At 46.4% G+C, this 13965-nt stretch overlaps 1 protein-coding gene across 1 annotated transcript in view; it reads left to right on the top strand.

Moving 5' to 3' along the window:
• The window catches only part of LOC122379452 (Na(+)/H(+) exchanger protein 2-like), a 69524-nt gene that overhangs the window by 5954 nt on the left and 49605 nt on the right, over positions 1 to 13965 (top strand). The window contains exons 2-3 of the mRNA XM_043361689.1: positions 12193 to 12391; positions 13549 to 13622. Coding sequence (XP_043217624.1) covers positions 12193 to 12391; positions 13549 to 13622 — 273 coding nt within the window. The remainder of the gene's footprint in view (positions 1 to 12192; positions 12392 to 13548; positions 13623 to 13965) is intronic.

The raw sequence follows: 13965 nt of genomic DNA, 5'->3' as shown, positions 1-13965 counted from the left end.
TATGTTAACATCGCGGGTGCACACTCTGATAACATGTGATAACACTGCCAAGAACAGTCCATTTCATGTAACTATAGTCTGAGTCCAAGTAGACGCACGACTCGCAAAGTCTCAAGGTCTTAATGAGCTTATCTCTTTTGCCCATTGTGTAAGTTGCCTCGCTCCTTGTTAGAGGAGACTTACTTATGCGCCAAGAGTTGGTCTGTTTTTTAACCCTCGCCCGTATTGGTGTTTTTCCAGCCGCGAACGTATAAGGGGGCGGGGGTCCGTTGGACCCCCCCCTTGCCGTTTCGTCCCTGATCGAGCTAGAGCTTCGCGGAAAAAACGAGCGTGCTGCCCGCGACGAGAGGAAGCCGATGATACCCAATTTTAAGGTCCTAGGTTATCGGTTGACCTTCCAGGTCAGGTCAATGACCCAAAAGTCGGGAAAATCGGGACCTGTTAGAACGTCGTAAAACGTGGCTGCTATGGGGTTTTTCGGGGTGCTGATCACGAATATCATGTTAGTTATGATCACTGATGATGTCTTTGTGCATTGAGGCCAGGTCGGGTCAGGTCAGGTCAACCAGTAAGGATTTTGCCGGGTATTCGTAGTAGCCTCTGACAGCTTCGTAACATGTTACGAAGGCACCAAAACTGCTTCGTAAATGTTCAAATGGTTGCTAAATTCGAATTCAGCTCCAAAAACTAGCCTAGAAACATGTAAAACTCGAAAAAGTGAACCGAGGTCATCAAAGGTCAATGACCTGACCTGACCTTCCGGTGACCTTGACACCCACCCTAATGCATGGGAGCAACATCATATGCCATGTTTGAACACTTGAAACCACAAAAAGACTGCTAACGCGCGGCTAATGCGAGCCGACATACGCCGAATCGCGATTCCGGCCAAACATGGTCTCGAAAAGTAGGTCACAGGTCAAAGGTCATTAGGGTCAGGGTCATGAAATTTTCAGGATAGGTGTAAAATTGATTATCGCGAGGGTACTGAAAGTTTCGTCGCGATCGGCCGCTTTTTACGCGAGTTATTCGCGAAAAACAGAGGGGGGTCCGTTCGACCCCCCCCCCCCCCCTATACGGGCGAGGGTTAAGCATGTCCGATTTAAAAAGAACGACTGAGCGATCTAAGCGTGAATTTAACTGAGCGGAAACTGAGCTAAGCTGAATTGAGCGGAAACTGAGCTGAGCTGAACGGGAACTGAGCTGAGCTGAGCTGAGCGGAAACTGAGCTGAGCTGAGCGGAAACTGAGCTGAGCTGAGCGGAAACTGAGCTGAGCGGAAACTGAGCTGAGCTGAGCTGAGCGGAAACTGAGCTGAGCTGAGCTGAGCGGAAGCTGAGCTGAGCTGAGCTGAGCGGAAACTGAGCTGAGCTGAGCTGAGCGGAAACTGAGCTGAGCTGAGCTGAGCGGAAACTGAGCTGAGCTGAGCTGAGCGTGAGCGGAGCACAGCCGGTTTGAGCGGAGCGTGAGCTGAGCTGAGCCGTGTTAAACTGAGCGGGAGCTGAGCGGGAGCGGATAAAACGGAGTTGAGCTGAGCGAGCTCACTTTTTTCTTGAGCTGTCACAAGTCTGGTTACTGCTATGTAAGTCAATGGTACTGCATCCAGCCCGCCTCCATCTGCCCGGCCTGGACCCCCGCCCCCTGACATTTTGACATATCTCCAGAATCCACCCCTGCTTTAAATTCGTTTTCTTCTGTGATGATCAATCATTCAATAAGAGCTGAGAACTGCAGACCTTTGAGCACTGCTTATATTAAGCGATCAAATGCAACGTATGACCAGTGCAGCGCCTAACTTTTATGTGGTTCGCTTGAAGAGCCGCTTACCGACTTAATAGTTCTTAATGACTTCCAACACCGCCTTTAATTACTTTATCATTTGCGATTGACACATGTGCACCTGATGGTGACAGATATCTGTATATTGCATGTGAAATTACTCCCCCCTTCCAAACAGACACTTCCACCACTTTGAAACCATTTCCTCCCCTAGCACGCTAAAAAGATATCTGCTGCTAAGGCTTGTAGTATCGTGAAGCCTATAGCAAGTCTCGATAAGCCACATGGCCATGGATACCACGCGGTAGCTTGGTAACTTGTCATGGACACAGACGACGTGACTTGCGCTTCTAAATAAGCCTGAAGTAGAAAAAGCATCTAGCGGTTCACCGCATAAGACTGGTGCATCACACACTAGCACCATACGTGACGGAGCTGTTCGCACAATGCCGGCGCTTCAAGCCTTCGACCACGACAGCCGGACCGAAAGCCGCGGAGAGAGCTGGGTTTCGGTGAACGGTGACGCGAAACGACCGCCTGTCATTTGTTCAAACACTGAGGGCAATGACCCAGTCGCAGTGGTTGTCTAAATGGGCATGGTACGGCATATTTAGTGGTTTCATGAAGCTGATGGAGCGAGTTTTATTAGCGCGCATTGTTTGGAGCTTTTGTTTCCTCTCTTTGTAGTTTCTGATAAGAAAACCTAAACAGAAACAGCTCATGGTCCTAAATTTTCCTGAATCCTGAGTATGCATTTCGCTGTGATACCCAATGGTGTGTTGCCGGGCCGGCACGGCAATTTAAAAGCGTGATCTGTTAGAAACGATGGGGACTGGTTTTTATTTTCCATCAAACAGCACTATTGTCGGATAGCCTAGATGCCGCCTCATCAGGGCATCGATTACGAAACTCTCCCATTGGCCATCACTCCGGTCGTCTTCATTTCGACGCACATGAAAATTGGTGTGAAACTAGGCCAGGAACGAATTTAATTATATGATTAGCGGCTCATTTGTCAGGAATCCCTGGGGCTATAGCTATAAACCACCAGTGGTCACAAAAAAATAAACGACCCTTTACACAAACAACACAAAAGCAGGGATGGAAGGCCTCGAAGAACCGCTAACTCAGCAGAGGTGTTTGTGCACCTGGTTCTCTAACCTTGCCTGTCTCCCACGCTGCATTATGTGTCTCGGGAAGCAGCGCTGCCTCCGGGCGGCTCTTCAGACGGGCCGGGTCAGGGTCGGGGTCAGAGGTCAGTGAGTCAGCGCCTCGCTCGGTGCTGACCTCTGACCTCCCACACGCGCCTCTGTACGCTCGTGCACCGCATCGGCCGGCGGCCGCGCTGAAAGTGGTGGTGATATGAGGTCCAATCGAATAGATCTAAATGCAGTCGCTAGATAAAGCGATTCGCTAAGTGATCGTTTTTAAAATTGAATATCATGAATTTGACATTACTTAGAATAGCTCATGAAGTATCGGTGATTAATTTATTAGGCTTATATTAAATGTTAACACCAGTAAGAATAAATTTAATTGCCTTATATCAACGCTTACATTGATTGATAAGACATTCTGAAGCAAAGAAGGCGGAAGAAACATGAAATGTACTTTATAGACGGAAGCATACGTACAAGTTGTTGTCCCAGTGACCCAGAATGATGGCGGGACCAGTTTTTATTGCCACTGTGGCCACCTTGAGAAGCATGTTGGCTCTGCTAGGATGCAGACGTGACCTAACAGCTTGCGAATTGTTCGGGCATGAAATGCAGCAATAACTTTATCGTTTCTTCGTATATCGTTGAGAGCTGCTGCGAGGAGCATGATAAATGTAGGAAGTATCATTATAATATATGACCTTCTCCTCGGAAAATGACCAAATGAATGAAAATGATTATTTATTGATGAATTGATCATCAATAAATAATCTTTTTCATTCATTTGGTCATTTTCCGAGGAGAAGGTCATATATTCTATCTAATGATACTTCCTACTTTATCGTATCAGTCAACTCAGCATCTAACAGGGAGCTACATAAGCTCGCAGGGATAATTTGTGATTGTACTTTACAATTTATTTAGAAGTTGACATGTTTTTTTTTTGCTATAAGGCAACAAGTAAAAGGAAATCAGCTACGAATGAACTAGCATTTCCAGAACGTGCATGTAAATACAATCCATATTTTATTGTCACGTGGCCCAGATCCATCTCATTGCAGACCAGTCGATGTCGGCTGCCAGGCGCTGAGTTCGACTGCCCATCGCCGAGCGATAATCCATGTTTATTGCGAAGGCCGTTCGATGGGCTTAGCAAATGGCTAAAGGTGGACGAAAGACCTACCTTGCGGAGGCCTAATCCCACTCCCAACTCAAGCAGTTATAGGTGATTTGACGAGATCGTTACTTCGGTTAAATGACTTCAGTAGTCCTAACTATGCAGTGCGTCGAATGCTAAATTTAGTTTATTTTTAATAGTGGACGAATACGTTTGAAACGACCAGTCGCTGAGAAGCCAAGTGGTGAGGTCTATGCTCGCGTACTCGCACTTATAACTTCTGAAATACCAATTGGCAGAACACCGATGCCTCACTGTTTCTCGAAGCCTAGACTCTGAATCTTGGTTCTTACCCTCAGCGTTACTTTCGTCTGGAAGGTGTTGCTTATTCATAACCATTGCAATCAATACCGTATTTGTCAACACTATCTTTCAATTAATCTTTCACCCTTTCCAGTTCAGTCGTTCTCTGAGAACTGTCGTTTAAAACTGTTGTTTAGAGTCCAAGAGCTGGACTGGCAAAATTAATAGCTGCACACTCCAGCGTCCCTCTAACGTACGGCCTGAACCATGGAGACATTAGTTTCACATCACGAAACAGACGAGTGAAACGTGAAAGAGACGTTTGTGTCCACGTCGGCTGGTGACACAGTCCACTCCGGGTCAGGTCAGGTCAGGTCACCGATGTGATAAACCAATGGGCGTCGAAAGGCGGCTGACCTTCGCCGTCCCGCTAATGACCCCGACACCAAACCACTCCGTGGGGCGTCGATATCCACTCACTGGGAGACACAAAGAATGGGCGATACCTCACAGAGTGGTGTATTCGTTTCCAAGCACAAACGGTAGGCAATTAATGGCTTGCGGAGAACTGGCACAATGCATGTCAGGTCCCTAGAGGATTGCAAAATGGATACACGTGAAGGATAAAGGAACGTAGTGGTTTCTTGAGTTTCTCCGTGTCCGTGAAGTAACATTAATGCATGTCAAACTGTTTGTGCTTTTACAATTTCACGTTCAACTTCCTGTGGAGCTTTGGGCTAGGAGGTCAACAGCCGACCTTGTCAACCCAACTACGGAAGGCTAGCCCGATAAAAGCACTCACTACAAACCGATACGAATTTACGCAGCATTTATGACATACCTACATGTTTGCGTAGCGCACAGCTCAGCGTCTTCTAACTAAATCACAGCAGATTCTTTTCGGACCCTCAACCACACCCAGCCTCCCCCGCGCAGTGCGCACCCGCCAAGTAGCGTGCATTACGCGCGCCCCGCCATTGTCTCCCGCCATTATTCCCGCCAGCGCGATCACGTGACCTGCGCTTGTCGCTGCCGTGTTCATTTTTCACCCGGTGAGCAGTTCACACGCGACTGGCCACTGTTCTGTGGCCCACAGAGTGTGAGGAGGGTCGCCAGGTGCTCCGCAGGGCTGCGCTGCAGTGCAAGCAAAGGCAAAAACTACTATGTTGGGTCACCCAACCTCTGACCCAGCATGACCTGACCCAACATAGTTGCTTTTGAGTTTTGATCCTCCAATTCTGGAAAATCAATACTTTTTCGTATGATTGTCTGCTGAAAGCCTTGTCTGTTTATTGAAATTGATGATGTGAGACTGCACTATTCAGGAGCTTTTCAGAAAAAGTCGGTTATTATACCGTCCCATCTGCGGCCAAATTCACTTTACGTAACCTAATTACCCAGCTAGATAGGATAAAACGCGCTGCTGCAACTCGTTCGGGGACTTTGATTGGGGACTACAGATACCATTGACAAAAAGTAAATTAACTTTGGCGCTCGTTCCTGCATTGTATCGCATGTTATCGTGGCTTTGAGACATCGTAGTGGGTGATGGCTAGTGTAGATGGTGACAGATTTGACAGATGGGGTCTGAGGATCCATCTCACATATAACTCTGTCTGCTTATATTGTTTCTGTTATCCCTTCTAAAGGAATGAGGTCTGTGATAACTCTTTTTTTTTTTAGAATGTATGCACATTATGGATGCATGTTTTATATTAGTGAACAAAAAGTGGTTGGTTAGGCACATACCTACAGGTTAAATGCAGCAATGTCTTCGATTAATTCATAATCGCAAATTATTTCGTTATCGTTAATTATGAATCGTTATCATCTACAGCTTATAGTTCGTTGGAGTTTCCTTTCTACCCCAAATATTTCATTGCATATTTTTATGCTGATGTTTATACAATTAGGCTTATTTCATATGTATTTCTTCTCGTGGATTGACAGAATCCATGTTTCATGATATGTACAGAGGTCGAAAAACTGCCCATCCCTCCAACCGGTGTTGGAGCAAATAATTGACTGAATATCAATGCAAACGGAAAATAATCGATCACCAATGATCAATATTTTACCTGCATGGCCATTCCTTGCATCCATGTGCAATTTCAAGCTTCAGCCAATGATCCACTGTGGGTACCTTCTAACCTACCCACGGCCTGGCGGACTTGCTCCCAGTTGCTTCCATCTTCCTGAAGCAAGTCGGTGTCAAAAAGGCTGCTTTTCCCGTTATCACGAACGGAATTTCGCCCTTACAGCAGTTGTAGAAGGTGGCAGTTTTTTAGAGCGTGCAGTCCGTGGAATAGATGTCGCTGCGGTCCGGCCGCGATATCCAGCGACATCTACGCGCCGAACAGTAAGAACTTAGAAGCACGGGCACGGCATAAACTCTTGCACGCCTTTGCTTTAGCGCATTGAAGCTGTCTGACGCTAACTGTATTGGTGCTCAGTGTGCATAGAAACGCGAGAGGGATTCAAGTTCTTGACCCGTGCTTTAGGCTGTGCAACAAATCATTTTTCTTGTGAAGCAAATTTTAAGGTCGGTTGGAGAAAGTCTAACAGTTTTTTCGACCTCTGGATATGTATTTCCTCTCGTGGATTAAAAAATAATCGAGTTTCATGCGTACATTGTGACAGCCATTCACCCATTTCATCGGTCACCCAACGATCACCATTATAATTTGCTCATTCCCGTCGGAACAGATAATTTCACGTCCTTGATAATTTTACATTTCACTGCGCGTGATCAGATGCCTGGGGCGGCTCCCAGACCGGACGTATATTACATGGTGTCCTGGGTGTGGTCGCCACAGACAGTGACTGTGCCGCCGAGGTCAGCTGCCGCCCAAGGATCAGGCCTCAGCGATTACTGGTCATTGGGTGGAACGTAACGACGCTAAGCATATAGCAGCGAGACGGGGTCTGTGCCAATCTGAACGGCTTTATCGGTAGGGAATTGAGTGTAGAAAAGAATCAGCTAGGCATGACGGCTAATGCTTGCAAATTGCTTCCGGTATTTTTAGATTTTGATCACGGTCTAGCTGGGCCACCTAACAAAGACGCAATGGTCACTGTTCACAGTGGTCAGTAAGACTAATTGAAAGAAGAAAGGTTGCGTTTCAGCGTGATGCTGATAACACTGAATTTGCTAATTGTTTGACATCCGTTTATGACTATCGTATGCTTACGATCGTTGGTAATTTGCTAATGTAAAATAAAATTATATTAATCTAAAGCTAAATGGTATATCGAGACACTTGAAACGCCTGATCGCTTTCTATAGATTGACATCAGAAATATGAATAACTTGCGGGAGGCGTACAAGACGAAAAGAGGCGGTTAGGTCATAGGTGAGAGCATGGGGCTTGTCTGGATCTACAGGGAGAAAGGCTTTAGACATTGGTGTTAGCGGCGGGCAGCTGGCGGACCAAGACAGCCAGGTGGAGGCTGCGCCCCCGCCGAGGTCTGGGCGGCACGGCGGCGGGGCGGCGGGCCGACCTTTCGTTGCTGACCTGGCCCGGCCTCGCTCCAGTTCCGGTCGGAGTGAGAGACCGAGTGGAGAGATAAGATCGCGCACTGAGCGAGCTATGGCCGCTGTCGGATGCTGCAAACTCTGCTGCGGCGTCAGCTCTGAGCCGCACACAGCTGTGCTGGTATGTTGTGTGTAACGAACTTATGTAAGCAGGCCAGCTGCAATGGCATGGGCGGAGAGCAGCATCATTCGCCACGCCCATGTCATTGTTCTTTTATTCAGGGGTACAGTCCAGAAAAATAATTTTAGAACATAGGCGAAAAGTAGGTTTTAGGTGAAATTTGTCTAAAATGTGATCTAGTTTATCCGTGAAATCGGTATACAAGAACAGTAAAATATGTGGAACACAGAGTCATAGCCCAAAAAGGAGGTAAAAAGCGTAGCTGAACCATGTCGACCCAGCAAGAAATACATTGGTGCATAAAATCCACCGGCTACCATGAGGTGTGTAGTTGCACACTGTTTTTCATCTGTGTGGCCCGGCTGAGAAAGTGACAGACAGAGAGATCTGGTAAAATGCCAATTAACCCGCGCCCCGCTGGGGGGGGGGGCAGAATCTGCCCCCCCTCCCGTTTTTCGCCAATAACTTCTAAACGCGTTACGCCAGCGACGTCAAACTTTCAGTACCTTATCATACATCAATTTGACACGTTCCCTGAAAATTTGAGCAAAATCCGTCGGAAAATTTTTGAGAAATTGACGTTTTAGTGACGTCATGTTCGCCATTTTCGCCTAAAAAACGGCAAAATTTCAAACGCCGCTAACTTCTTCATTTTTAAAGGAATCAAGACGTAACAAAAAAGGTTATACGTGATTCTACTTTGTCTATCAAATGGCTATCTCGGTTTTTTGAAAATTTTGGATTTGGGCCAAAATTTTTCCAAAAAACTGACTTTTTTGGGAAAATATTTATAAAATCCAAAATTTTGAGTTTATCGAAAAAACCGGAATATATGTCAAAGAAGTGGTCTATGTGCACCTACATACCAATTTTTAGAAGAATCGGTTCAAAAATGTGGGAGTTATTCAAAATTTCATGACGTCACGACACACAAAATTTTTGAAAAATGATTTTTATGGAAGTTCTAGACCTCTTACGGAAATAAAAATAGCACCATTCGATTCGCCGTGAAAAACTGCATCGGATAGATACCTTTTTGGGCCTTAACAACCAACTTCAAAATTTGACCTCACTTGACCTGACCTTGACCTGACCTCGACCTGAAATTCATCCAGAGGTGGTCCATATCACTTATTGAGTGTGCCTATTGAATTCCATGAGTAAAATGACCCATAAAACATGTGTCGCACATGCCCTTTTCTATATTTTGTTTTTGGTGACCTGACCTGACCTGACCTGACCTTGACCTTGACCTTTGAATGACATTGTGTGCAACGAATATTGTCTTGGTAGTCTAAGAACACGTTTTGGGCAATCAGTCTCCGTCCATTCTTCGGCAACTACGGTGCAAGGCCGATACTGTAGAAACTTGCATTTTGTACCCTTGACCTGACCTTGACCTGACCTCTGACCTACTTAAGCAAAAAAAATTGGGCTTTTAAGATCCGCCTTGTTGAGAGCTTTCGATTGCCGTTTTCCCCGTCTTTCTACGACCATCGGTTCGGAAGTTAGACGGGGGGGCAGAATCTGCCCCCCCCCCCCAGCAGGGCGCGTATGGCTGAATAGCCCAGCGGGGCGCGGGTTAATTGACGTAAGTGTTAGTAGATGGTACGGACACAGTTGACGTCTTTACATCCCGTCACATACCGCCTGCGAAAGAATAGACTGTCTTGCTTTGTTGCCGTGACTACAGCCCTGAATGGATATGTTATATATGGCTTTAGCGAAGCAGCAAAAATACACTTTTTGCGCTTCTCCGCATTCTAAATGAAATTACTATGTGCATTGAACTCAGGTGAATATTGTATCCTGCAATCAAGATACACGCACCAGTTTCCACGTCCAGCTTTATTGACGTACGTGGAATAAGGTCAGCCAGCATTCAGCAGCGATTCATGCGGCTATTCATTAAAAGGCATCACTTATTACATAGTCCATTACTTCATAGTTACATTGATACATAATATTACATACAGCACACACTATTACTCATGGCATTAATTATTAGGTTGTAGTGGGAGAACGATATGCCTATTGTTGATGAATAAATATGTTTATTGTTCATGCATTGGCCCAGAGAGAAACAAATACTGCATACTCCTAGGTCAATATATGCCAACATCAATAATAAAATTGTTTACATTCAAATAACAGCGCAATCACGATAAATCTGGACCCCTGGAAAGCTCAAACGAGTTCCAGCGGGCAGCGGCCTATGAGACATCTAACTCAATACATGCATTACTTATTACCCTTATACGGACATTTTTCTTCAATCTTCTTGGAATGGCGCACCTTTCTTCATAATTCTAACCTTCAGGCTACCAGTCGGTAAAAAGCTTCACGTGTGGGACGTCGACCTTGTTAACCTTTATTGATTTTCCTCGCCGTCGCCGTCACCGCCTCAGGCCGAATGTTGGTGCTCTAATGGCCCAGCTGCACCAGTTGCTGGCTGAAGGGCGCAGTTTTTCAGATCACGTACTGGTGCTCTCTCCATCTCTCTCTCTCTCTCTCTCTCTCTCTCTCTCTCTCTCTCTCTCTCTCTCTCTCTCTCTCTCTCTCTCTCTCTCTCTCTCTCTCTCTCTCTCTCTCTCTCTCTCTCTCTCTCTCTCTCTTCTCTCTCTCTCCTGCTCACTCTCTCTCTTTCTTTCACTTCTCCCTCTGTCTTTTCGAGTTTCCGAGTTTCTTCTTTCTCGTGTTATTTTCCTTTCTCTTCTTTGTTTTCACTCCGTCTTTTTTAGTTACGTATCGTTTGTATTTCTCTACCACTCTTCCGATTCCTTTTTCTCTCTTCCCCCTTTCGCTCCCTCTCCCTCCCTCTCACTCTCTTGTTTTTCTTCTCCTCCCCACTCTCTCCCCCAGAGAAAAAACTGACAGCGGATAGTTCCTTCCGCGGTGCCGGAATGTCGTGCCTGCCGTGGCCTTCCGTGCATGGCGCCGAGGCACGCTACCACCGGCAATGCACGAGGCTCGGCTACATTTCACAGAGCTCGGTCCGGTGGCTGGTCTCGCCCGAGAGGGTCGGTCTCAGGCACTTGTCTGGCTCCAGAGCGCTGATCTCCCTGTTGGTGCATCGTGAGAGAGATCGACAGATAGGCAAAGGCGAAGTAGATAGCTATCAAAGTGCATGTTGGGAGCTGGGCTGTTTGTGATTTGGAATTAGGAGCAAGGTGACAATCATGCTTCGTCGCTCTCTGTGTGGGGACTTTCGTAACACCGTTGGGTGGGAAATGGTGGATGGGGTGGGGTGTTTCTGCACAGTGGATGTGGCCTCGACTGTTTAGATTTACAGCGCGTTTTAGTGTGTATGTTGTCATGTTTCTATAAATAGATCATGTCCTTGTAAACGATACCTAAAACAACCACGCCGAATTATGATAAAAGATAAATGTTGATATTGGCCCAACAAACTTTTTGTTTCAGCAGCCAAAATCTTTCGTGAAGTGTGTCGTGCCAAGGAAGCCTTACTGCTACTCGTAGATATCTCCTCTGCTGCTCACCTCAGTTATTGAGTGATAAGAGCTAAGAACACGCTATGCAGATCTGGTAGTCCAAACCAAGGCCGTATAAGAGCTCCGAACAGAGAGAGCTCTGCTGGCAGAAATCCAAATGCTCACACCTCACGTTTTGACAGTACTGATCGCCGATGAAGATATGTGTAAAGTGGATGATAGTCCTGAAGTCAAATGGAGCGGTATGTGGGGTGCCATAGTGCTGCACTCAGTAGTCAGCACCCACTATCCAAGCGACATCAATGAAGTGCCACTCTTTCCACACAAACCAGATTTCTCCGATAATTGCCCGAAGAATGCCACGAAGGACATCAATATTCTTGCAGGCCGCCTGTTTCTCGCGGTAAAAAAAAAAACAACAACGAAAGTTTCTAATGTGACCAAAAATCTTGCATTGATTTAACTACACCTGCTTTTTTGTCCGTAAGCATTTAATTACATAAGTCTAAAAACATGATCCACATGTTATCTTCAGCTTATCATCTACACACTCATACACACGCTTCTGATGTTCTGATACAGTCACACTTTCATTAAAATTCTCTTTTTTTTTACCCGCCCCCTTTTTTACGAAACACCGAAATGGCCTTCAAAATGCCTACCTCTGTTACAGCGCTCGATAGCTGCCTGATTCATTTATCTAACCTCACTGTCTCTCGTCGTTCGCAGGTTTTCACATGTTCCCGAAGCTGTCGCACATGTTTCCCGAGTCGTGCCTTCTGATCGTCATCGGCATCATCGTGGGCGTCATCCTCTACTTCGGAGGTCTCGGAGACGTCGAAGCCGCCCACCACCTGGACCCGGACACATTCTTCTTGTTCATGCTGCCTCCGATCATCCTAGACGCCGGCTACTTCATGCCAAACAGGTGAGATAGCTGGTCAACAGATGATGAAAGATTACCTTTGCCTAGGTGTTTGGTGAATGATATAAGGATGTGTCGTTTTAATTTGTAAGGTACAGGGCAGCTGCAAATGGTTCTGTATCAAGTGACGGATGTTTGATGGCGCACAAAGCACAGTGAGTTTGACGTCAGACTAGACCGGAACTGACTCAAAAGCGCTGCGAATGAGATCCGCAAACGTGTGTGACGTCATCGGCTGGGAGCCCGATGGTTAGAGCGATGCTGCCATTAGATGCATCCGTGACCCGCGGCGTGACGTCATTCACTGTCAGTGTGGTGTCTATGACGTCATTAATTTCGAACGTGTCTGGGACCGAGTGGGGGCTGTCAATCCATGATCTGAGCTCGGTGGGTTTCTCATGGCTCTGATCTCAGTCAGCTTTGTGATGCGATGCGTTATGGGCTTTCAGTGGCACAAGGGATTCATCACACGGACATCATGGGCGGCGAGCAGAGTTGAAAGGATTCGGCGAAGGCCGTACTATTGACGTGGTTGGATGACTATCTGGAAAATAGAACATCTCGCCGCAATTTTGTTTTATCTTAATTAAAATTCGATCGTGGTGTAAGCTGTAAATTATGTTCAAGAACATGTAAATTTCTGACGTGATTTGTTACCAGCTTTCATTGACTATTCAATGAAATCCAGTCAAAATTTGTCCTAGGTAGATTGTGTTCAACCGAGGAATTCATCAATCACTGTTGAGTTGCTTACCAATGCTAGCATCATTTGCATAATCATACGACTAACTCGTGTCCAGCTGCAAATTATTGCCAGTCTTCGAACCGTCCATAGTGCATCAAATTGTCTAATTTGCACATGAAAGGATGACCAGGCTGCCCAGCGTAGCCTGCTCCACAATGTCGGTTACCGACCGACCTTGGCATCTCTACGCTGACCTCTTGACCCAATCGCCAATACTGACTTTAGAGAGCCGTTAGGAGAAAAATGGCTCTGACCCGCACTATTGGAGCCTCGCAGATGCCGCGGGATATTTCTGAGGTCACGTCGTGTGATCGTTCGTCTGACCTTTGACCCTCGGAAATGACCTCCGGGCTGCGGGCGGAGACCCATCGCCGGAGGGGGCGGGATCTCTGACACGAATATGTGGATGTTGCAGACTGTTCTTCGATAACCTGGGAACGATCCTGCTGTTCGCTGTCGTCGGTACCATCTTCAACACGTTCACCATCGGTGAGTACCACTGGATAGGATGGGGCTGGCTTGCTAAAATATACATCCACAAAATCTTATAATTCCTCGTTACCGAGTAGTGACTACCCAGAAATTTCAACGCATAACATGCATTTAACTTACCTCTAGTCCTCTATGCTAAAAGTAACACTACCAAAGCTTCAACTATGACTCTCATCTATGTAGTGGGAAGATCCGCACATATTATGATATCTTGCTGCCTCCGTTTGGAAGTTTTCCGTCCTTTATTTTTATGCTCATAAAAGTAAGCATCCGGCCCCCGCCTCAATCAGAAGGAGGCCGTGTTTCCAGGTGTGGCTATCGATTGTCACAGTTCTGACTG

This window comes from Amphibalanus amphitrite, unplaced genomic scaffold (genome assembly GCF_019059575.1).
Source record: "Amphibalanus amphitrite isolate SeventyFive unplaced genomic scaffold, NRLGWU_Aamphi_draft 000078F_arrow, whole genome shotgun sequence".
Classification (NCBI taxonomy): domain Eukaryota; kingdom Metazoa; phylum Arthropoda; class Thecostraca; order Balanomorpha; family Balanidae; genus Amphibalanus; species Amphibalanus amphitrite.
This window is presented reverse-complemented; position numbering and strand designations above follow the sequence as displayed.